Genomic DNA, 22,967 nt, shown 5'->3' with positions numbered 1-22,967 from the left:
GTTACCATAATTATTATTATTACGTTACATGTTAAATGTATGACCATTTTTGATCCAGCCTGATTTTTATTTGTGACTACACAACTAACAAAAACTGAATCTCCAGAGTGGAAACAAAATAAGAGAGAGAGATAAGATAAGATAAGATAGTACTTTATTGATCCCAATTTGGGAAATGTTTGTGTTCTGAAGGTTTTATAGAAAGGACATTAGACACATGTTGTAAAGAGGCTAAATGAAGCCACACCTTTATATCAAGAGACTTCATTATCAAGAAGTAAATGTTTCCAGCGGACAGTCACATGTTGGTGCAGCTGGGAGCACAACGGCTGCCGGTTCTCATTCCTGCTGCTGTTTGAAGCAGTTCAATTATTAGTGAACGTGTCTCACAGTGTCTGTCTAACCTCTAAAAATAGTTCAGAGAGGGACACACAGAAACAAAAAAAGTTGTCATGGTTCGTGTCTTACTGGTCAGAAAATAAGCTTGATACATTCAAGAGGATTCAAGAGGAATATGTATGTTCACCCTCGCAGGAAAGTGAAATTAAGTGGCAAAATGATTTCTTGTGTTAGAGGTCTTGAGTATTGTATTTGCATTGTATCTCTTATCAAACAAGCAAGATGTAGCACTGTTTCATAAAGACTGTGCTATCATTAAAACCATTTATAGGTGAAAGACTATAGGATTGTACATTTTGTTGAAATCGCAACACAAGAAAGCATCTTGTTACACAGAGTTCAAAATGTGGCAACAGTAAAAATAACATTTGGTTGATGATTAATGATCTGTGCCGGTCAGATTCGCTCAAATTGTAAACTTTGCTCTCACAGGAGAGAAATAAGAAAAACAAATATATATATGTTTACACACACGGAAAGTTATCCTGTTATAACTGCAAAGTGGATGTCCTTTTACCCAGGACAGGATTTACTCTCCAGGGTAACACAGTGCAATTCTATTGAGGTAAACATCTACATTTGGTCATACTGTTAAAGAGCACAGTGATTTTCAGTCGGTAAGAAGTATTTTTAACAAACCTGAAATATTGTCTCTGCTGCTACACTGACTTTATATGTCTTTCGGGTGTTTAGAAAATTGTGCAGCAATTAAAAACATTTTCTAATATGATTTTAATCCTTCAGATTTTTGTTTCATATGCTCTCGGAGACTTCTTTCATGATACAAGTAAGCTTTTATTGTAATTTTCCAAGATTTTAAATGTAATATAGTATTCATAAATATGGGCCTCAGCTATGTTATCAGCAAGGACAACTTTCTTCACTTGGAACTGGTTAGTTTAAGGACATTTGTAGATGCATGAGAAGTTATATGTACTGTATGAATGTGACATGTTTTTTAATTGATTTGATTTTGATAAAATGTTTTAGTGTTTTTTTTTTTATCTTTAAAGGTTTCAATTTTATTTGAAAATGTGATTTCTGTCTTAGACTTTTTATAGTTAAATATAAACTTTACACCTTGTGATTTATAGGGCATGGAATAATTTGTTATTTGTTATAGACAAACAATCTTTTGTTACATTTTTAATCCTTAAGACTTTTGTATAAAACAATTGTATCTACTAACTAAATGACAATGATTTTTAGATTAATTGTTGTTTGTGTTATAGCATATTGCATCTAGTTTAATATATTTGATATGTTTTTTTTACAGAAATGTTATGCTTCAGTTTTGTTTTTGGTTGTTTTGCTGTCAGTGAAACATGGATTCTGCACCTCTATACAAACAGGTAAAGATAATGAAAAACACAATAACTGCATGTACAAAAGTATATTGTGCTCATACACTGTACTTTTCCATATCACTACTATTATATTGTTTATTATTTTTTAATAACATTTTCAGTATACTGTATGTGTTCACCATCACAGGCACAAAGGATGTTAAGAGGTCTCTAAACGTCGGGACAAACTTTGAACATTTAGAGAAATTAAGGAACAAGGAGGAGGAGCTGTAAGGAGATCATAGACAGATATAATGAACATGAAGGTAAGCAATACTTGAAAATTAGACAAATGTTCTTGTGCAATTTAAAATGAAAGTATTTGATTAATTCAATGTGTACTGTAAAACTTCCCTAGAAGACATGTTTTAACTCATAAAAACTATGACATTTCCAGATGGGTTGTACTTCCTGACCACTGCTAATGGCATGGTCTATCAGACTTTCTGTGATATGACCACAGCTGGAGGCGGCTGGACGCTGGTGGCGAGTGTCCATGAGAACAGCATCTATGGACGGTGCACAGTGGGAGATCGCTGGTCCAGCCAACAGGGTAACAATGCTAACCTACCAGATGGAGACGGAAACTGGTCCAACAGAAACACCTTTGGAGCAGCAGAGGGCGCCACCTCGGATGATTTTAAGGTACTAGTATGGAAAGCCATCAGTGCCATTTTCTCCATTTGATTTATATAGCACACTTTAAAAACAACGTCATCTCAAGGTGCTTCACAAAGCTACAAGGAAAAAGAATAAAACAAATAAAATAAAAATATATCTAAAAGGAGCATATTGAATAAAATACGGTAATATAAAAATAAAAATAAAAGGTTAAGAGCATAAAAGGTTTAAAATAAAAATAAATAAATAAATAAAGTAAAAGACAGTCAGTAAAATGCGGTGTGGAAAAGGTGGGTCTTGAGGCATTTCCTAAAAACTGAGAGTGATGCAGAGGTCCGTATGTTCTCTGGAAGCTGATTCCACAGACGTGGACCCAGGGAGGAGAAAGCACGGTCTCCCATGCTGACCAGTTTTGTCCGCGGAAAAGTTTAAAATGCTGCTTTTTATGACGCTTCCCTTATTAGTTACACTGGCATATTTGAATTGCTTGAAACGTCGGTTTTTACCGTGCTTTTGTTGTTAAAGAATATGCTGTTTACTGCCTCAAAAACACATAAAAAAGCACTTTTTGCAACGTTCTTTTATGATAATGAGCCCCTTCTGTTTTGCATAGCCAGTATCTGAGTGTATGTGGTCAATCAGCAAAAATAAAACCAGCAGAAAAGAACTCCACTAAAGTGTAGTAAAAAGCGGTGTTTTCAGCAACTATAATGCGCAAAAAATTGCATTTTGTAACTGATAAAGAAAGCGTCATGGACTTCAAGCTTGAAATATTGCACATACATTTATTTTTATCTCACAAGCACAGCTGTTTATGAACAATATGATATCTAAGCCACAGTTGCCATTTTGACAGTAGTGTGTAACCTCCACAGAATCCAGGCTACTATGATATCATGGCAGAAGACATATCTGTGTGGCACGTTCCCAACAACGTCCCACTGGAGCACTGGAACCTGGCAGCCATCCTCCGCTACCACACTGAGACCCACTTTCTGCGCCTGTATGGAGGAAACCTCTTTCAGATGTTCATGGTAACTTGTAGTGCATTGTGTGTTATGTTAAATCACAGCGGTGGAACCTGACTAATTATATTTAATCAAGAAAAATGTAGGTATTTGTGTCTAATGTGAGTGTTTCCATGTTATGCTCCTTCATATTGTTAATCCACCATGTCAGAGTATGTATTGTACTTTTCTACTCCATGGTATATTTAAAAGCATTTTAATAAATAATTAACAAATAGTAAATTCAGATAAGTACAAATATAATTAACATAATGTATTATTATAGATTAGGCAACATGGCAGTATATATATATTTTTTTAATTGCTTCCAGCTTTACCTTTTTGTACAGTGTACCGATCAACAATTGTAATCCATTTATATATAAACCACAAACAAATAAGTCACATTAACTCACAAAACATCAATCACTTACAGTATGTGACTCCGAGAGCCTACGATTGTTTAAATCATGGGGATTGACTGTGAGTGAGTGTGGGGGGGAAGAAGTATTTTTTGTCCTTTGTCACTCAGTTTAAGAGTGTAGTTCAGGGGTTAGGGATGTGTGAAAGTATAGTTGTAAAGTTCTGTTCGAGTCCGAGTTAAAGTTCTCGGTGTAGAGTGCAAGAGGAGGGGAAATGATATTGGTGTAGTGAGAATAACTTATCTGAGGGTGACAGGCCAGAGTAGATCACCGGATTGCAGGGTTTAACTGGGAAGGGGAAAGTTAAATGTTCCCCCAACAGCATGGGTTCAGTGGCAAAACTCCCCAAAATAGCCTGATTTCTCTGATGAAGTCCATAAGAATCCACTTTCTTCCTTGCTGGATCCGACTTCCTCTTGGTTCTTTCTCTTTCTGTTGAATGACATGCTGTCCTCCTTTTAACAGCACACAGGTGCCATTTCCTTGATTGGTTTTCCTCCAGCTTCTCTCTTGATTAGCCTCTCCCATTTTTCTCAGGGAATCTGTAGGAGTGTGTTTACTTTCCCCCTGTCCTGCTACAACATATATTGCTACTTTACAGGCTAAAATATTTTACTACGACTACATGCTGCGTTTATCTTCCAGCAATATCCAGTAAGATACAACGTTGGCTCCACCAGCAACAGAGGGCCAGCTATTCCCATTGTGTATGACCATAGAGACAAAGAGTCCACCAAAATGTTATATGGACCCAATCCAAGAGGTAAAACTCTAATATAGTGGAATGGAGATAATATAGAGCTTTTCAACCATCATGTATGAGCATGTATATCACTAATTACTTTAATTACTAATTGTTGCAGATTTCCTAAAACAATTAATTTATACATTTAATCCAAACACAGGAATTATGAAATCTTTAATGTCCAAGTGTAATAACAATGTTATCCTTGAATGACCAAATAGAAGACACCAACTTACTAAACAAAATGTGTCCTGCTGTAATCAAAGGTACTTTTTTTTTAATTGTGTATTTTTCTTATTATATATAAGGGGAGTTTGAACCAGGTTTCATCACATTCAGAGCAATAAACAATGAACGTGCAGCCATGGCTATCTGCTCCGGGGTCAAGCCGGTCCGTGCTTACAACACTGAACATGTGAGTCTCAACCCATTTTCACTCTTCTACTGTCTGTCAACAAAGCAACTGTTACACATACTGTTGCTTCTGTGTGTCTCCAGTACTGTATAGGGGGAGGGGGGCTATTTCCTCACTGATCAATGTGGGGACTTCCCATCATTTGACTGGGACAGATTGGGAAGGGAGCAAGGCTGGAGCGCCTCCAAAGAGATGACTGAGGCTGCTGTTTTACTCTTCTACCGCTGAGAGGACTATTTGCACATGCACAGCTATGGATTTTATGACATGTCAGCCTAGCCAACAATCACAGTTGAAGACACAGCATGTCTTATGTTACAAAAACAAGACATGTGTTTCTGCATATGCCCATTAAAGAAAACAACTAATATTAGTTATCGCCGTTGTATGTCGCCGTTGTACTTGGTCAGATGCTCGTTGATGTAGACATCTGAACCTTTCAGCTTCCTTCCTTGTTTGAGTAAGGCCGTTTTGTGTTTCCTGTTCACAAACCTGATGAGAATAGCCGGTTTGTTGCCAGCGTTACTCCTTGGCAGGGGGTGGCATGCCTCGATGTTCTCACAGCCCAGTTCGATCCCCTTGGACTGGAGGAAAGCAGCCACCTGTTGCTCCGTGGAGCTGACATCAAGCTCCCCGAGCTCACTCCTGTTGTCAACGGTCACAGCCCGAGCGTATGACCGGGGTTTTATGTTGAGCCCGGTAACGATAACATTGTTCATCCTATATTGCTCAAGGTCCACCACTCTGCTCTCCAGGTAAGTTATCCTCTTGTCCTTCTCAGCATTCTGGATCCGCAGATCCTTAACCTCTTTTACAAGGTCCAAAATGTTTTTCTGCTGCAACCTGACAGCAGAAATTTCCTCCGCCAGGAAGTCGAGCGACTTTTTAATGTCCTCGACCTCCTCCGCAGCGATGGTTTTCTTTGGACCCATACTTTGATAGAATCCAGCGATTAAGATGTTTATATTGTATGTTTACGCATGCACAAAAGTAAGTTTGTCAATAGTCACAAAAACTTCGCTCTGCACGCTGTTGCTCCTGCCCCCTGTCCTGTTCAGTATTTTAAAGTACATTTTAACTGATGTATTATTGGGTTGCACTTACATTGACCTTTCATGAAGAGTCTGCCTGCTTGATTCATGTTTGGTGTGATGGAACCACAATAATAACATGTTTATGTCTTTGTATATTTCATTTATCAAGTGACTTGAACTATTACAGTTTCTCAATAAATTATACATTTAATCACATGATATAAGGTCACTTAAAATATGCTTTTTATGTCCCATGCATGACTCTGTTCCAGCTTTTCCAAAGGCTGTGACAACAAAAGAAAAAAAAGATGTTCCTATGATTTATATATAAGTTAGTATCACTAGAAGCTAACGATTCTAACGACCCCCAGACAGAGAAGAAGCTTACTTTGGCATTGCCCTTTAGTACAGTATATTCAGACAGAAATGGAGTTTTACAAAACATTTTAATTTGTTTTCCATATTAGTATTGATAAGGAAACATAATAGTTATATTAGCAATATATTAATCTTTCCATCACACCTCACCCCTATCATGTGATGGGTTTGATATATGACAGGAAGTAAGCTATAAGTTAACCAGAAATACAAAAGTACAGTCAGGGAATAAGATAACAGAGGACCTTTGGTATCTTTACGACTCCATATTTGGAATATTTTTTGTGAACAGTTTCCTTGTCCGAGAGATGTTACGGTAAGTAACATAATAAATGGTGGAGAAACATTAATCAATTTGCACTTTGATCACAGGTTGGACTCTTAAACAAGGACATAAATAGTTGTGAAAATCAAGAATGAACACAACACTTCTTACAGCGATCAACGCAGGTAGGTAAAATATATTTTGTTTTCCGAAAATAGGGAGCACTGGTGAACGATTTATGACAACCTGGAAATGAAGTGCTGTTCAGTCTTAATGTACTGTTAAAGGTACAGTATGTGTAATGTAATGTTATGTAATATTTCTAAAATATGCATAACACAGACTGTATAAAATAGGATTTGACACCTGGTGGACCTTCATTAATGTTGGAATTTATTTTGTGATAAACCTCTCAATAATGTTAAGCTGGAAAGAACATTAAGACAATCTAACAGTGGACGAATGATTCTCAGGCAAATTTCAGATTTTGGTGGATAGATTTATCACGTTTAAATTACTTTGTGTGTATGGTATAACATTCTATGTGGTATTATGTATGCACCTTTAACATTTAAATGCATTTTCTTTCTCACAGAAATGTTATTCCACGTACTTTTGTCATTGGTGGTTTTGGTTTCAGTTGAAGATGCTTCCCTTGCAGCTTCTACTTTACAAATAGGTACAAAAACAACACATAACATCAAATGCTTGTGCATGTTTCTTCCCTAACATATGTATATTTCTGTTATCTGATTTATGTATTGTTTAAAATGTGGCTTTTTCAGAAGATGAAGAGCTCACCCACACAGAAGCCATCAGAGATGATGAGATGAGTCAGAACCTGACCAGGACGAACTTTGAACAATTGGAGAAACTGAGCAACAGGTCCAGATATGTAGCGAGGAGCTGTAAGGAGATCCAGGACAGATATAATGAACATGAAGGTAAGCAGGCATAGCCTTTTGGTTTATTTGTGCAATATATGAAAATGAGAAAAAACGAACTTGTCCAATGGAAAAATAAATTAGATGAATTCAATGTGCACTGTAATACTTCCCTAGAAGACATGTTTTAAGTTAACATTTTAACTCATATAAACACTGACATTTCCAGATGGGTTGTACTTCCTGACCACTGCTAATGGCATGGTCTATCAGACTTTCTGTGATATGACCACAGCTGGAGGCGGCTGGACGCTGGTGGCGAGCGTCCATGAGAACAGCATCTATGGACGGTGCACAGTGGGAGATCGCTGGTCCAGCCAACAGGGTAACAATGCTAACCTACCAGATGGAGACGGAAACTGGTCCAACAGAAACACCTTTGGAGCAGCAGAGGGCGCCACCTCGGATGATTTCAAGGTATACGGACAGAGACGTGCTGCATTATTATTCTCTCTTGACCATTGACAAACACATTGCTGAAATGGGATTTCAAAGAATCTAAAATATTTGAATATAAGGTGTTTTTAGAAAACAACGGTGGAATAGTAATTAGTAGCATGGTCCAACCAAGGCAAGCCAGCTGTTACAATAAGAATTATTATCTTAAGTGAACTCTTGTGTGTTGAGAGTGTGTCTGCCTCCCAAACAGAAGGAGTTGGTTCCATAGCACCACTTGTCATAATATATAACTTCCACAGAATCCAGGCTACTATGAAATCAGGGCAGAAGACATGTCTGTGTGGCACGTCCCCAACAACTTCCCCACTGGAGCACTGGAACCTGGCAGCCATCCTCCGCTACCACACTGAGAACCACTTCCTCCGCCTGTATGGAGGAAACCTCTTTCAGATGTTCTCGGTAACTTGTGTAGTTGTTTTTGTACTTTTTTACTTCATGGCATATTTAAAAGCATTAGTTAATACTTTGTAAATTCAAATACGTAATACAAAATATAATTAACATGATGTCTTATTATAGATTAGGCAACATGGCAGTATATATTTTCTAAAATTGCTTCCAACTACAGTACACCTTTACAACCGTGCACCGATCCACAATTGTAATCCATTTATTTAACATATATTGCTACTTTACAGGGTAAAATATTTGACTACGACTGCATACTGTATATTATGACATTCTTCCAGCAATATCCAGTAAGATACAACGTTGGCTCCCCCGGCAACAGAGGGCCAGCAATTCCCATTGTGTATGACCATGGAGACAAAGAGTCCACCAAAATGTTATATGGACCCAAATCAAGAGGTAAAACTCTAATATTGTGGAATGGAGATAATATAGAGCTTTTCAACCATCATGTATGAGCATGTCACTAATTACTTTAATTACTAATTTGATCAGATTTCCTAAAACAATTAATTTATACATTTAATCAAAACACAGGAATTATGAAATCTTTAACATACAAGTTTAATAACAATGTTATCCTTGAATGACCAAATAGAAGACACCAACTTACTAAACCACATTTCTCCTGCTGTAATCAAAGGTACTTTGTTTTAATTGTGTATTTTTCTTATTATATATAAGGGGAGTTTGAACCAGGTTTCATCACATTCAGAGCAATAAACAATGAACGTGCAGCCATGGCTATCTGCTCCGGGGTCAAGCCGGTCCGTGGATACAACACTGAACATGTGAGTCTCAACCCATTTTCACTCTTCTACTGTCTGTCAACACAGCAACTGTTCAGAATCAGAATCAGAATACCTTTATTAGTCCCACAGAGGGGACATTAACATTGTTACAGCAGAAAAGAGCCAAAGACAGCTTAATGTTACCTAAGAAGCATGCATAAAAAAATATTAAAGATTAAAAAAATGATAATACAAAAAAGTCACACAATTTACAAAATACACATCCTGTAACAATACTTACATAATGTTTCTTCTGTGTGTCTCCAGTACTGTATAGGAGGAGGGGGCTATTTTTACACTGATCAGTGTGGGGACTTCCCATCATTTGACTGGGACAGATTGGGATTTGAGCAAGGCTGGAGCGCCTCCAAAGAGATGGCTGAGTCTGCTGTTTTACTCTTCTACCGCTGAGAGGTCTATTTGCTGATGTAGCTGAGATCATGTTATAAATAACAGTTTTCACCTTACCCTGTTATAATTTTAATTTTTTTCTGTCTGAATGAATATTAGAATAAAATCAATTAAGAACCATACTCGTGCCTCTTACAGTGTTTTTTAATTGAGCTGCACTCCAGCATATTTTCAAATACATTTTTAATTGATTTAGAGTTCATATACTATTTTTCCAGCAGCCTACATTGTCTATAGAACAATTGACTTTGATCCCACTGGCTGTAAGGTAAGTTTTGTCCATGAGGGATTATAAAAGTATATTTTATTAGTTGCACATAAAGCTTTTATCAAATACAAGCTAGTCTCATCCACGTTTGACTTGATGAAGTTTCCACCGAGACCATCAGGTTTTTATTATCATTGAACATTTCGTTTTTTATTTCAATTCAGTAGGAGTCTCTGTGATTGAAACATTTGCAACAGCAAAAATTTGATTATTTTGAACATAGTAAATTATTTATAAGTTTGTAAGAAAATAAAGTTATTATACTAAGCATAGCATTGAGGGTGCAACATATTACTTGTTAGCAATTATAACAAAACCATTTTTAAATAAACTTGATTTCAATAATTTTGATAAAAACAAAAAACAAAGATGTGATAGTTCATCTCTCAGTACATTTCAATGTCTCTGCTATGTCTGTGCATCTGTGCTGTACAAAGATTAAAGTGAGGAGAAAGCCATATTGTACATATGCTATAAAATAAGCAAATTGCATTGAAAGGATAATGGAAGATTACTGTCCACATTATTGTGCTTAGCTTTATGACCCTTTCTTCAGTAGTTGAGGGGAACATTTCTGACTTGGACCTCTTTGTGTGACAAAAAAGCAAAAGTGAGATAATTGTGAGGTAAATATTGTGTTTAATAAACAAACATCAGTCAGGGAACTGACATTAGTCTGGGGTGGAGAACAGGGGAATATAAAGCACAATGCACATGTGTAGAGGTGGGGGGACGTATTTATCTGTTACACAAGGTGCCCCCGTACAGTAGGAGCAGGAAGTTCTATATAACATACAGATCAGGATCCAAGTCTACGGTACAAAAACTTAGCAGCAACATGTTAACATCGGAGACCAAGGGGCTAACAAAGTAGTTTCATTTAGAAAAAGTCACAGTATTCTTTAAGCATAAATTTGTTAAAAAGGTAAAAACAGTTCTAGGCATCCTCTAGGGTCAATGCTACTCACAAGATTTGTGTGTGAAATACATAGGTAGGGAAATTATCTATACATTTATACTCTAATATAAAGACCTTCTGGTAATGGCACAGTACAAACTCTCAGGAAACGCGACAAAAATATACAATGTCTTCACGTCACATTTGCAGATTAAAATGTAACTAAGGTCTCTGGCAAGCACAATAGTTTCAGTGATCAAAAAACAACTTCTCTTCAACCAAAATAAAGGACACCATTTTGTTAGTTCAACTATCTTGACAGATTATGTCTTTTTAATACAAAAATAAGGACAAATATAAATTAATATATATTAAAAGATCAGATTGATACATAGGGGATCTACTGAATAAGTACAGGTATTTATGATACAATAAATACTTGTCATTCATGACTGGGGGGTGGATAAACAGAGAGTATATTTAACCTGGCAGGTATTACATATGACTCTTAGACTGGTGAGAGCATTTGTATGTGTGTGTGTTGTTCAGTAGCTGTAAAAAATATCACAAGTTTGAGCGCAGCTGTGAGTAGGATGGTGGACACAGTCTCAGAGGGTTCAGAGGTCTGTTGAGGGAGACTGCAGACTACAGTGGTGGTTTCTTGTGTTGAAGGGGGTCGTCACTGCCCGCCATCTCCCGTGCATTTATGCAGCTCCGCATAGTGGTGAGTCTGTGGTACTACCAGTTAAGGTTACTCCTAAACACACAACTCACAGACAGGAAGCAGGAAGTCTACAGGAAGCAGTTAGCCGTCAGTGACCGGTCAGTCCTCCAGGGCAGAGACAGTGTGGCACACCATTGGAGTCATCGTGACCAACAAAAAGAAGTAGACGTAAGGGAAGAAAGTCATCTCTTGTGTTTTTTTTTTGTCTTTTTCTCCACTTCATAATAAAAAATAAGTCTGTTTTTGTACTTTACAATACAATTCAACATCCCCACCGAGGAAGCATCAATCATCAGTCCAGCACTGATACAGAAAAGAAACTATTTTTTAGTTGTTTCTCTTGTTTTTTTTGTGCCTTTTTTTAAGGGTTTTTAAAAAAACAGGGATGGTTGGGGGAGGGGACTGTGGAGGGTGAAGGGTTTTCTCTCAGGAGGATTCAGGACCTTGGACAAGGGGTACGAGGATCAAGTAATGAGGGCAAGAACATAAAACATATCTGGAGGGGAGGAAATCTGCCAAGGGTGATGTCTCTTAATTTTTCTCTTTTTTTTATGAGGAACACTTTGTACAGCCACATTTGACCACCTTTTCCACTTCCTGGACAAAAGAAGAGCCGTCAGTGCACTGGAAGGTGTATTTCCTGCGTTTGCTGCGGAGGGGGGTGCAGCAGGTGCCCTGTCCTTCTGCTCCCCCCGGGCAGCTGCCCCGACACTCTAGGCGGGAGACCTTCTCCTGGGTTTGGCACGCCGCGTAGCCTTGCTGTCTCTGGTAGACATCTCGGATCCGTTCCCCTCTGCAAGCCACCTCTGCAGACATGCGAAAGAAACACAGGGGTTACAGGATATCCATGCTTTCATCGTTCACATGACAAAAGGGATCTAAATGGTGAAAATCTATCACAACATGGTAGGAGAAATATCCTAGGTTAGGGGCTTACAAAGACACATACTGTACACCAAAGAAAGACTTGAATAAAATGACACACAAATTATTCCAAACAGTTACATAACGTGTCAATAGACTGTAGAAAGGACAGGAAGATGACAGTAAAATAAAAAAAAGTGATGAAGGACACTGGTAAAAATACCTTGCTTGAAAGAAGCAATAGAGAAACACTTTATGAAAGTTTTAAAACTAACATAACAATCAGGCCACAATACACTGGCCCTAAACCTTGAACCTGAAACAAATTATTTGATAAAGCTAAAATAATTTGTATCTTACATTTTGAAATGTAGGAGCTAACACGATATAAGGTCCTTACACATTCATTAGTCTGCTTCTTTTTGTACTATTAAAATAGGATATATCCATGCAATTAGTTCTAGTTAAAAATAAGTGCATTATCTTACTATGATCAATCCAGACCAGGGCCTGGTTAACTTTAAAATAGTTTAATTGATTGTCTATCTAAAATGAGAAAGAAAAAATAGTTCAAATAAATATTTTAAAGACTTTTCTTTAATTGCCCTTTTGCTTAAGAGGAAAAATAAAAAGTAAGCTACTTTATCTGCATGTTGCACAGGGTTGAAACAAGGGGAAGTAGGGGGCATTTGGTGGATGCATTTTGGGTTGCATTTAGGAGGAACGAAGGAAAGAAAATTAGAAAAAGAGTGCGACAGTAAGATGTGACCGGGCAGCCTCACCTGAGTTGTCCCCCGTGAGGGATTAATAGGAAGCTCAGGAGATGCTGAGTTGAAAAAGCAGCGGGTTAGAAGCGTTAAAGCAGAGACATTAAACACTCTTAGAGACATACAAACACACTGTGAGAGACTATTGTTGAGAGGAACAGAAAGCAAAGAAGAAGCTTAGAGGTTAAGAGAACCATGCATTAGATTAAAAGCCTTCCAAGCAATATATATTTTCCTTAAGAAGAATGAGAGTAGTGAGGCACAAGTACTAACAATACACAGACACACCCATCATAAATGTGTATCCCATTCAAACATGTTTTTCTCACCTCTGTCGCACGCGTCCCCTGTATATCCGCTGTTACACTCGCAGTATGCCTTCCCCAGGCCCGACACTCTACATTTGCCATGTTTACAGTGTGACATACTGCAGGGGTTAGCTGTGTCCTGGTCCTGCTCGTCACAAAGTACTCCAGCGAAACCAGGCTGGCAGCGGCAGGAGTACGAGTAGGAGTTGATTGGAAGGCAGGTGCCATGTATACATCTGAGGATGGAGAAGGCAAAGACAGGAAACATTAATGAACAGATATAACAAATCTAAACCTGGTACTCACGGTTGTTTTAAAGGAATATTTCACTTCCATAATGACTATTAGTATACATCACTTTACCTCAGCCACATCATAGACTCTATGCATTACATTAATGCACACAATGTTGACAATATTGCTTACTGCACATATTTTATATTCTATAATGTATTGCATTCTATTTCAATGTAAATCACTGCTTTATTATATTGCTATCTTACTATATTTGTATTACAGTGTTCTTAATATAGTTTGCTGTCTGTGTCCTTTAAAAAAAAATGTATGCACCACGACACCTAGTCAAATTCCTCGTACATGTGAACCTACCTGGTAATAAACCTGTTTCTGATTCTGATCAATTACTCGCCCCATGTTACCAGGAAATCATTACACTTTCAGGTAACACAGCATTTAGTTTATATTTAAATAGTAAGGTTTTAGCAGACATGTGTGTGTTTAGGAAGTAGTGAGCATTAGCATTCTTTATTCACTGTGGAGTCATGGGAGAAAAGACAATATCTCTTTAAGAATTCAACCACATTCTTTTTGATAAAAAAGATTGTTCTGGGGTTTCAATGTTGCTTTAAACTCATACCAATTCTGTCATCACCAACACATAGACACAAGGGCACACCCAACACTCACTTGTTGCCATCACATGGGTTGTTGACTTGCTCATCGCACACTGTTCCCGTCCAGCCCGGGTGGCAGGTGCAGGTGAAGCCTCGATGTCCCGTCGGGTGGCAGTCGCCCTGGACGCAGGCCCCTCTCTGACAGGGCTGGCAGCCTGGCTCCACCCCTTGGCCCAGCCACTGTCTGCTGGTGCTCTGTGCCGCTGTGGAGCCCAGAGCCCCCGAGCCCAGCCCGGCCCCCAGGTCCTGGAGCTTCCCGTTGATGTACAGGTTACGGAGGCAGCCGTGGAAGCTGGTGCCGTTACGACCACCTGAGCTGTGCTGCAGGGACGAGGGACCCCCAGATCCTGAGGCACGTTCCGGCATTCCTGGAGGAAGAAAGGATTATAGAGATTAGAACCTAAACTTTAAGAGCTGCAGTATATCTAAGTATATGAAAAGTAAATAAAAAAAGACATGAACTGTCATTATAAAGTTGATTTAGTGTGTTTCAACAATAAGGATATATCATAATACTATGCATTAAATAGTAGAACTAATCTAATCTGATATTTTTCTTGGGTACTAAAACTCAAGTCAGCCACTGGGTGTATTAGCTTTCTTTGAGACGAATTGCTGTACCTTGGTAGTGGAACAATTAAGTATTCATCAAGTGTTTTGTCTTTATTCATTCACACAGACACAACCACCCACACACTCTCTCTACTCAGGTCCTCACCTCCAAGGTAGAGTGGAGAATCTATGTTGAGGGTGGACTGTTTGCTGAGGGAGTTGATGGATTTGGGCGTCCCGCCGTCGATTGACAAAGACAAAGTCTGGTCTGACGCCACCAACTCCACAGCATGGAAGATGCCATCATTCACTGTCTCCACACTGAGAGGGAGAATATAGAGATTGTGAAGGCAGGTGCCATGTTGTGTGTCTGAACATTTGTATCATCCATCATGTGAATGTGCCAGTTGGACATTTCTGCTTGTATGTGCATGTACCTGTATATAGCGGAAGGAGGGTATGATCCTGTATCGTAGCTGACCCTGAGGCGTCCCCTGTACAGCTCCATGGCAATGTGATCATTGTCCCCTTTATATAACAACACGCCACTGTCCTCATCTGTAGCAATCTGAAAATAATGGGGATTATGGTTAAATGTTGATAAGTACAATGCATAACTACAAAAGAAATGTCCCGCATTCAAACTTCTAATTAGGTTATCATCAGCAAAATGTTTATAAACCTGCAATAACTACTATTTTTCCAGCTTGGGGTAATAGAGCATAGAGATTACAAAAAAAGTACCTGCTGCCTTTGAAATGAACATTGAGAACAGTGAGAGCAAACCAAAATGGCCAAGTTGTCACCGTACAGCTAAACTGGATAAAGCTCTGCAAGAGGGGAGCTGCAGATTCAGGAGAGCCCTTTCTCATATTGTCATTTGGTACATTGTCATCATAGACACTTTAAATGACACCATGTTATAAGCTTAGTGAGAAATAACTCTTTTGTGGACCTGCCAAAAATACAAATGTCCCGAACCAGACAAACAAGGGTCGCCAAAAACTCTAAACACTGAGCGGAAACTCGGTATGAATATCTCACCTGCAGGCTGATGTTGGTCTCTGGTGAGAGGAGACTGGAGGGAAGTAGCAGGTAGGACTCGCGGTTGACAAAGTTGACACTGACGAGCGTTTCACAGCTCTCGCCCTCGTAGCCCTGGAGACACTGGCAGCGGGGGTCTGTTCCCACGACGACACACTGCGCCTCATTGAGGCACTCGTGGTTGTCACAGGGGCTGGTGCGAGGAAGGACCATCGGAGGAGAGTACTCACAGAACAACCCGCTGAAACACACATTCATACAAACACTCAATAAGTGTGCCTTTTCTTCCACTACTCTTAATAAGGATGGTACATTAAGTATGAGTTGAAGTTAAGCAACCTATAACCAAAGTACTCCTTTTCAGAGTTATAAATGTTTTAACAGCCTACATGTGATTTCTGGCTATTTATTTGTAATATATATATCTTTTATTTATTTATTTATATCCATCTATACTCTTGTCCTCTACCTTTACCTAGGTAGAGAACATACCTTACAACACCTTATTCTTGTTTTTCAAAATCATTTTTTTGTCATATTGGGGTACTTTTAAGGAAAATTCCGTATCTGAGATTTTAAAGTTAAAGAAATGACAAGCTAAATTGTTGGGGAACCAAACCTTGAACTCACAAACATGAAAAAAGTACTTAAAGTAGTTTATCCTCCCAACAATCATTGTAGGAACTGACAGTTTACACAAGGGGGAGCCCCTTCTACACCACTCACTGCAAAATCATATACTGTTAGCATAGTGTAAGTCAGAAGCCATCTCTTTTTCAACAAGCAGAAACATTGTATTTTATTTTATTGTTTTACCACATTTAAAACATTGGTCAAGTACATTTACATTTAGCTAAAAGGTCACTGATTTAACTATTTAAAGCAGCATTCAAGGTCAGCATGGCAACAATCTTTACATGCACTGCCCAATACTATTGCAGATACTGTTGGTCAAGAGAAAACTACAGTGATACCATCCTGTGATGCCGGTATGTGTGCCTCACCTGTATCCCTCTGGACAGACGCAGGTGTACCCGTTGACTGCGTCAATGCACTGCCCTCCATTCTGACACTTGTTGTCCTCACAGTCGTCGTAGTCCAGCTCACAGTGCTCACCCACGTACCCTGGAGTGCACTCACACCTGAAAATACACACGCAAAACTGTAATCCTTAGATTGAACAGCGGTTTCTTTTGACTTAATATACAGACAATATGGAGGGTTAACATAGCAATACCAAAAAACACTTAAGGTTTTTGAGATGCCTGGTAAAAAGGTTATAGCATTATTCAGTTTATCAAAACAGGATACACACATAGAGCCACTGACCGTCCCCAGTACACATATCACAAGGGAGTAAAACTAAGATCTGATAAGATTGTAATTGTAAATTGTGTGTGTGTTTGTGTGTGTGTGTGTGTGTGTGGTGCACTCACTTGTATCCCTGAGGGGTCAAAATGCACTTTGAGTCGTGCTGACAAGGGTTCAGGTCTGGAGCGCAAAAATCCAGTTTCTCTTCACATAGCTCCCCTAGGATCACAAAACACTTTTCATTAACAAAAATAATAACCAGTAAATTAAGTGAACTGATAACATATAAAACGTTCATATTTCCATTATTTGCCACCCTTTTGCATAGTTTTTGCATCTAAGTATGATTGAGAAGCTCTGTGTGTGTATATGCAGTTCCGCATAAATCTGTACTGCCTGCTAGGAAATGTGTGTGTCTGTGTGTTGTATCTGTGTGTACTCCGATGATGGATGACTCTCTTGTGGCCAGTACCAACACAGTGGTCTGATAAATGATCTTATCTCTGGGAATGTCATATTCCTGATGATATTCCTGCGTGTATCCCGACTAGCTGAAACTGTGAACTACGAACAAATCGCTGATGAGGCCTCAGGGAATAAACCAATACTCCTGACGGCACAAAGAGCACTCTGGGAATAATTACATGATAGTTGGGGATCAATAGGTACATGTGTGAAGCGATTTGAGATGCATTCGGTAGTAACAGTGTTACCGCAATTATTTAAAATCCTCACATATTTTATAATAAACCAGTGGGAGTATGCATGTCCCAGGCTATTAATTTTAGATTGCATCTGTGAATGGCTTTAATAAAGAAAACCCAGCTCCCATTAGGAAAACTGATGAGTTGGATCAAAAAGACTGTGACTGCGTGTTTGTCATTCAGCAATTCACTAGTAAAGAAACTAAACATTTTAAATAAATGTGGAGTAGAGTGGATGGATAATGCAGATTTGAAGGCTCAGATGGTTTATTTGTAGTTGCTGTTTTGTATCTTATTTTACTTAAAGTACATTATGTATCTTTATATTCTATGTAAGAGTAGCCTATGAGGTTGTTCACCAAACATGCAGTAGCTGATTTAGCCTTAAGAACAGTCTTAAGGTGTTTATTATTATTTAGATGCAGGCAACAGAATAAACATCATCTCGACGTTCTCTCCTTGTGAAACATCAAAAATACAACTCAATAAAAAAAATGAGGCTTTCCGATAATATTCAATATTTTTTAACAAATATAGATGATTATCAACAAACAACACAAGTCCTTCTTTACACTGAACAACAAACACAATAACTATAGTGCAAATAAATGAATTAAAGGATTGCACTCACATTAGTGAATACAAAAAGAATGTGTAGCATAAAGTGACCCAGTGTCATATAATGACAATAAATAAACATTTAATTCAATTGAGGTTTATCCATCACACATTGTCCTGCTGCCAGAGGTAATTGCAAGCACACCAATGTGAAAATAGCCCCCACCAAATGCTCTCAACACTAGAGTGCACAGATGGTAATATTGGATATTATTGAGCCCCTAAACAATGAAAGCAAATATTTGTGATCTATTTTTTAAAGATTTATGTCTTCTGAATAAATAAATGGTTTGGGAGTGCCATAGGCAGGGAACTGAAATATATTGAGAGATGGAATAAAAGTAGTCTACCATTGTCTCTAATGGGAATCTTTACAATAACACATTCATAGAATATCACCAGCGTTCTGCTTTTATGTCAGAATCTTTGCCTGAAACATTATAAAATAATATTGACCTTGGCTTAATTAATTCCATGTATTCATAAACCAGTGAGCAGAACAACTCCAGATATTTGAGAGGATCATTTAAAAACTGCGGTCTGTTGACCAGGAAGCACATGCACTTCTAACATGGAGCGTGACAGAGTACGTTACATCTGTGGATATGAAGACCAAAATGACTGGTGAGCGGGGATAAAGCAAAGGAAATGAGGGAAGGAAGCAAAGGATTGAAGGAAGGAAAGAAGGATAGAGGAAGAGGAAGGACAGAGCGAAGAACAGACTAACCTCTCTCCACCTCATTGGTAGCAGCTGCAACCACAAAAAAACGACAGATGATAGAAAGCAGAGCCAGACACGACAAAAAGACACAAGACAGCGAGACAGAAAGACAGAGAGAGAACACCGCCACAAAGGTTAGCCATCAGAGATGATTAGCACAGTGCAAAAGCAGACAAACAAGTAGCAACAGACCCGTGTTAGTAAACAGAATATGAACATGTCTGCAGTGTGTCACTGTTTAAAAGCCTGCTTTTTCTGTGTGTGTTCAGCATGTTTCATTGGACACACTACGGTTAAAATGTGGGGGAAGTTGGAAGTAAAAGTGCCATTTATTTTTCCCATAGACAATGTGAAGGGACTCACAGTTTGAACACTTCTACAGCTCGGGTACACATGAGACCACCCACTTTGATTGTTATCAACCCATTGAGTAGTCATTACAAGTTGACCACTACCATTCTACAAACTGCATGTAAAAGTGGAAGTAATTGGTTGCAGTTTTAAACACGTGATTTACATAATGATTTAAGACATACAATGAATTGGGTAAGAACTAGATATAACATAAGTTAGAATAGGCTGAAATTCCTGTCTCTCCTGTATTGACCCCGACATCCTCCCTATTGAATGTTAGCTTTTTATAATGTGGTACATTGCTTTTTCCTTTGCTCGCGGCACAATTATTGGCATTCATTCTTATAAGTCCAAGTCATTTGGTATTTGTTTCCGTGATTAAACATGTTATCATATGAATACGTCCATCCAAACCGTTTTGATAGATGCAGCAGGCCCCTACTTATCCTTATAAATGAAGCTGAAATGGATGATTTATCACTGATAAGCGTCACCCAATGGCCTGTCATTATTGGAAGCATGTTTTTAACTCATTAGAGCAAAAGATTTCATATTGATTTCATATTTCTTTGTTTGCTATCATCAATGACAAGACATTTGATCTGGGAAAGCGCAATGGGAAAGTTACCTGTGTATTCTGCTGAGCACATGCAAGTGTAGTTGTTGATTCCATCGACGCAGGTGGAGTTGTTCTCACAGTCGTTGTCTTCGCAGTCATCGATGTTGATCTCACATGCGTCGCCTTCAAAGCCCTCTGGACACACACACCTGAGATCACACAGAGATACAAACATCTGTAAGCAGGTATCAAAGGATAAACACATGTAGGGCCGCATACAGAGCAATATCAACTGGATGACAAAGAATCACTCACACACACATTATCCATTCATGCAGCTCATAACAGCAATGTCAGCTCCGTATACATATTCCCAGTAGAGAGTCATAATTCTTTTAACGGGAGCGTGCCTCAACTCTGTAACTACCACTCAGGTTTATTACTGCGCGCACTCACACACAAACTCACACACACAGACACACACCGATCGGTATATTATAGGACTAATAAAGAGCTCTTATGCAGCACACACTCGGGTGGATTAATATCTCATTAAATAGTCAACGGCAGCTCTTCACGATAAATGTTCAACCCCTGACGCCGAGAAGGAAGAGAGAGTGAAAAGATGGAAATACAGAGATGGAGAGAAAGACTGATATGAAAAGTACCAGAGAGGGGGCAAGGACAGAGAGATACAAGAGGAGTGGGGATCTGAAGGATGTTCTAATTTTCTGTGGGTGGTTCAAATCTGCCAGCAGCATGCAGACAGGCGTTTGCTCCCCTCCTATTAACACTTAACATCCTAATGAAGAGAAGGCCATTTTCACAGCAGGCAGTCTGAGGACACAACCGGTCCCATGAGCCCTTCACCTTCTGTACATTCATCCCCACCTGTCATTAGTGGTTCAGCTGAATCATTCATGGATTTATCTGCTGAGGGTCCGCAGATCACATGCTGATCACTAATGTGTGCTTAACAAGTGGCTTTAAAAAAAAAAAAACCTTTCTACAGAGCAACAAAAAACATTATAGTTTTTAGAAAGTTGAGCAGTTGTTCTTGAGACAAGTCATCTGATATCCATTTAAATCATTTCTTGGAAATCCACTTTATTGAAACCATAAAAGACACATTCATCTGTTTTTTTTCTTTTATTCAATAGTCTCTTACCAGAAGTTGCTCTCTTCTCCTTCCTTCAGGTGACAAGTGCCTCCATTATGGCACGGGTTACTGATGCAGGCATGAATGGGCTCCTCACAGTTTTGTCCCTGCATGCAAACAAACACAAATACACTTAGTGCCTCTAAAGAAGTTCTTTTAATGCCGGTATTTGAATTAGGATTATCTCATCCCATTTGTGATAAAGAGAGACCCCTGGGCCAGAGAATATGACCCTTTTGGCTCTCCACACCATGTGTACCTTAAATCCAAAGGGGCAGTTGCAGCGGTAGTAGTTCACTGGGTCGTTGGAGCAGGTGCCATCATTCTTGCAGGGGTTAGACAGGCAAGGCTCACACTTGGCCTGGATATTCATATCTACAGGACCTGTGTGAAGCAAAGGCACACAAAACATACACACCAGAGATAAGATTAGCTTCATATAATGTTCTTTATTTTTGGGATGCAAGACAGGGCTGACAGGTTGACACTCAGACGTCTGTACATGACCAGGGACCCACATAAACCTTGTATCAACTCAAGCCATCTTTTTGTGCGGGGGAAAAGATGGGGATAATACCCACTTGCTAATTTGTTTATTTGACCTTGCACCTTGAATTTTAAGACAGTGATAATGAAACATTGTATTTTTAAGAACAACATTTGTAAATACATTAGAAAAAAAATATCAACACAACCAGGAATGTAAGCACCTTCAAACTTGCAACGATTTTTAAAAGTTGAATGGATATGACAAGCAAGACTTGCACAAATGTTACTGGCCTATGAATACATTTTCTTTGCAGGGCCATGACATGTACAGAGGACACACTTATGCCCAAATCTCAGACAGGACATTAAGCTCAACAGTTGGGACACAAAACTGATCAGAACATGAGGGCTGAAAGGGAAACAGAACAATAAAGATTTGTAGGGCTCAAAGGACGAGGAAAACTGGGCCGGGACTGTCTTGAGGAGCTGGGGTAGGAGAGACTGAGGACAAATTACTGGGATATGATTGGCTACTTTACCTGGCACCAGAAAACCACAAGGCCCCGGGACTTCTACAGTGGTCAGTTAGATTAGGTTAAAAATAGGATTCAGTCATATATTCAAAGTTAATGTTATGATAAGGTTTAAAGGTTAACAGTTAGTAGTAATTTGCAGTATAATATGTTGTAGCCACAATCATGCTCACAAGCAAAATCTTGTGATTTTAGAGCATCATATAAATTAAAACAACAATTTGTCACAATCAAGTGAAAACATCACTGACAATGCCTGTCAAAAAGCTGTAAAAACAAAAAATTGCACAAATGCTGTAAGGCTGCAAACAATGCTGATTTTTTGTTGCAGTATACGTTTTGGAACATGTATAATATACAGATTTACAAAAGGCAACTTGTGGTCTCCTCTGGGAGTCCTCATCAAGTGTGTGTATGTGATACTGCATAATAATGTTCTGCAAAGTATGTGTGAGCATGCTTTTGTTCAAACACCTAACAAAGTGCATTTGTACAATGTGTCTATTATAGTGAACATCTGCTGACATGTGTATGT

At 38.7% G+C, this 22,967-nt stretch overlaps 1 protein-coding gene and 2 pseudogenes across 1 annotated transcript in view; 2 read left to right on the top strand and 1 right to left on the bottom strand.

Annotated features, from left to right (window-relative positions):
* The first annotated feature begins 900 nt into the window (after positions 1-900).
* On the top strand, positions 901-6,208 carry LOC117474636 (annotated as a pseudogene).
* On the top strand, positions 5,461-9,786 carry LOC117474635 (annotated as a pseudogene).
* Positions 9,787-10,182: 396 nt separating this feature from the next.
* The window catches only part of slit2 (slit homolog 2 (Drosophila)), a 78,624-nt gene continuing 65,839 nt past the window's right edge, over positions 10,183-22,967 (bottom strand). Inside the window, exons 26-36 of the mRNA XM_034120543.1 lie at positions 21,670-21,794; positions 21,420-21,517; positions 20,321-20,460; positions 17,421-17,514; positions 16,989-17,126; positions 15,985-16,225; positions 15,378-15,508; positions 15,107-15,261; positions 14,402-14,756; positions 13,496-13,710; positions 10,183-12,341 (exon numbers count right to left, since the gene is read on the bottom strand). Coding sequence (XP_033976434.1) covers positions 12,085-12,341; positions 13,496-13,710; positions 14,402-14,756; positions 15,107-15,261; positions 15,378-15,508; positions 15,985-16,225; positions 16,989-17,126; positions 17,421-17,514; positions 20,321-20,460; positions 21,420-21,517; positions 21,670-21,794 — 1,949 coding nt within the window. The 3' untranslated portion in view covers positions 10,183-12,084. The remainder of the gene's footprint in view (positions 12,342-13,495; positions 13,711-14,401; positions 14,757-15,106; positions 15,262-15,377; positions 15,509-15,984; positions 16,226-16,988; positions 17,127-17,420; positions 17,515-20,320; positions 20,461-21,419; positions 21,518-21,669; positions 21,795-22,967) is intronic.

This window comes from Trematomus bernacchii, unplaced genomic scaffold (genome assembly GCF_902827165.1).
Source record: "Trematomus bernacchii unplaced genomic scaffold, fTreBer1.1, whole genome shotgun sequence".
Lineage (NCBI taxonomy): Eukaryota > Metazoa > Chordata > Actinopteri > Perciformes > Nototheniidae > Trematomus > Trematomus bernacchii.
Note: the sequence above shows the minus strand (reverse complement) of the source record. Positions and strands in the feature narration are given on the sequence as shown.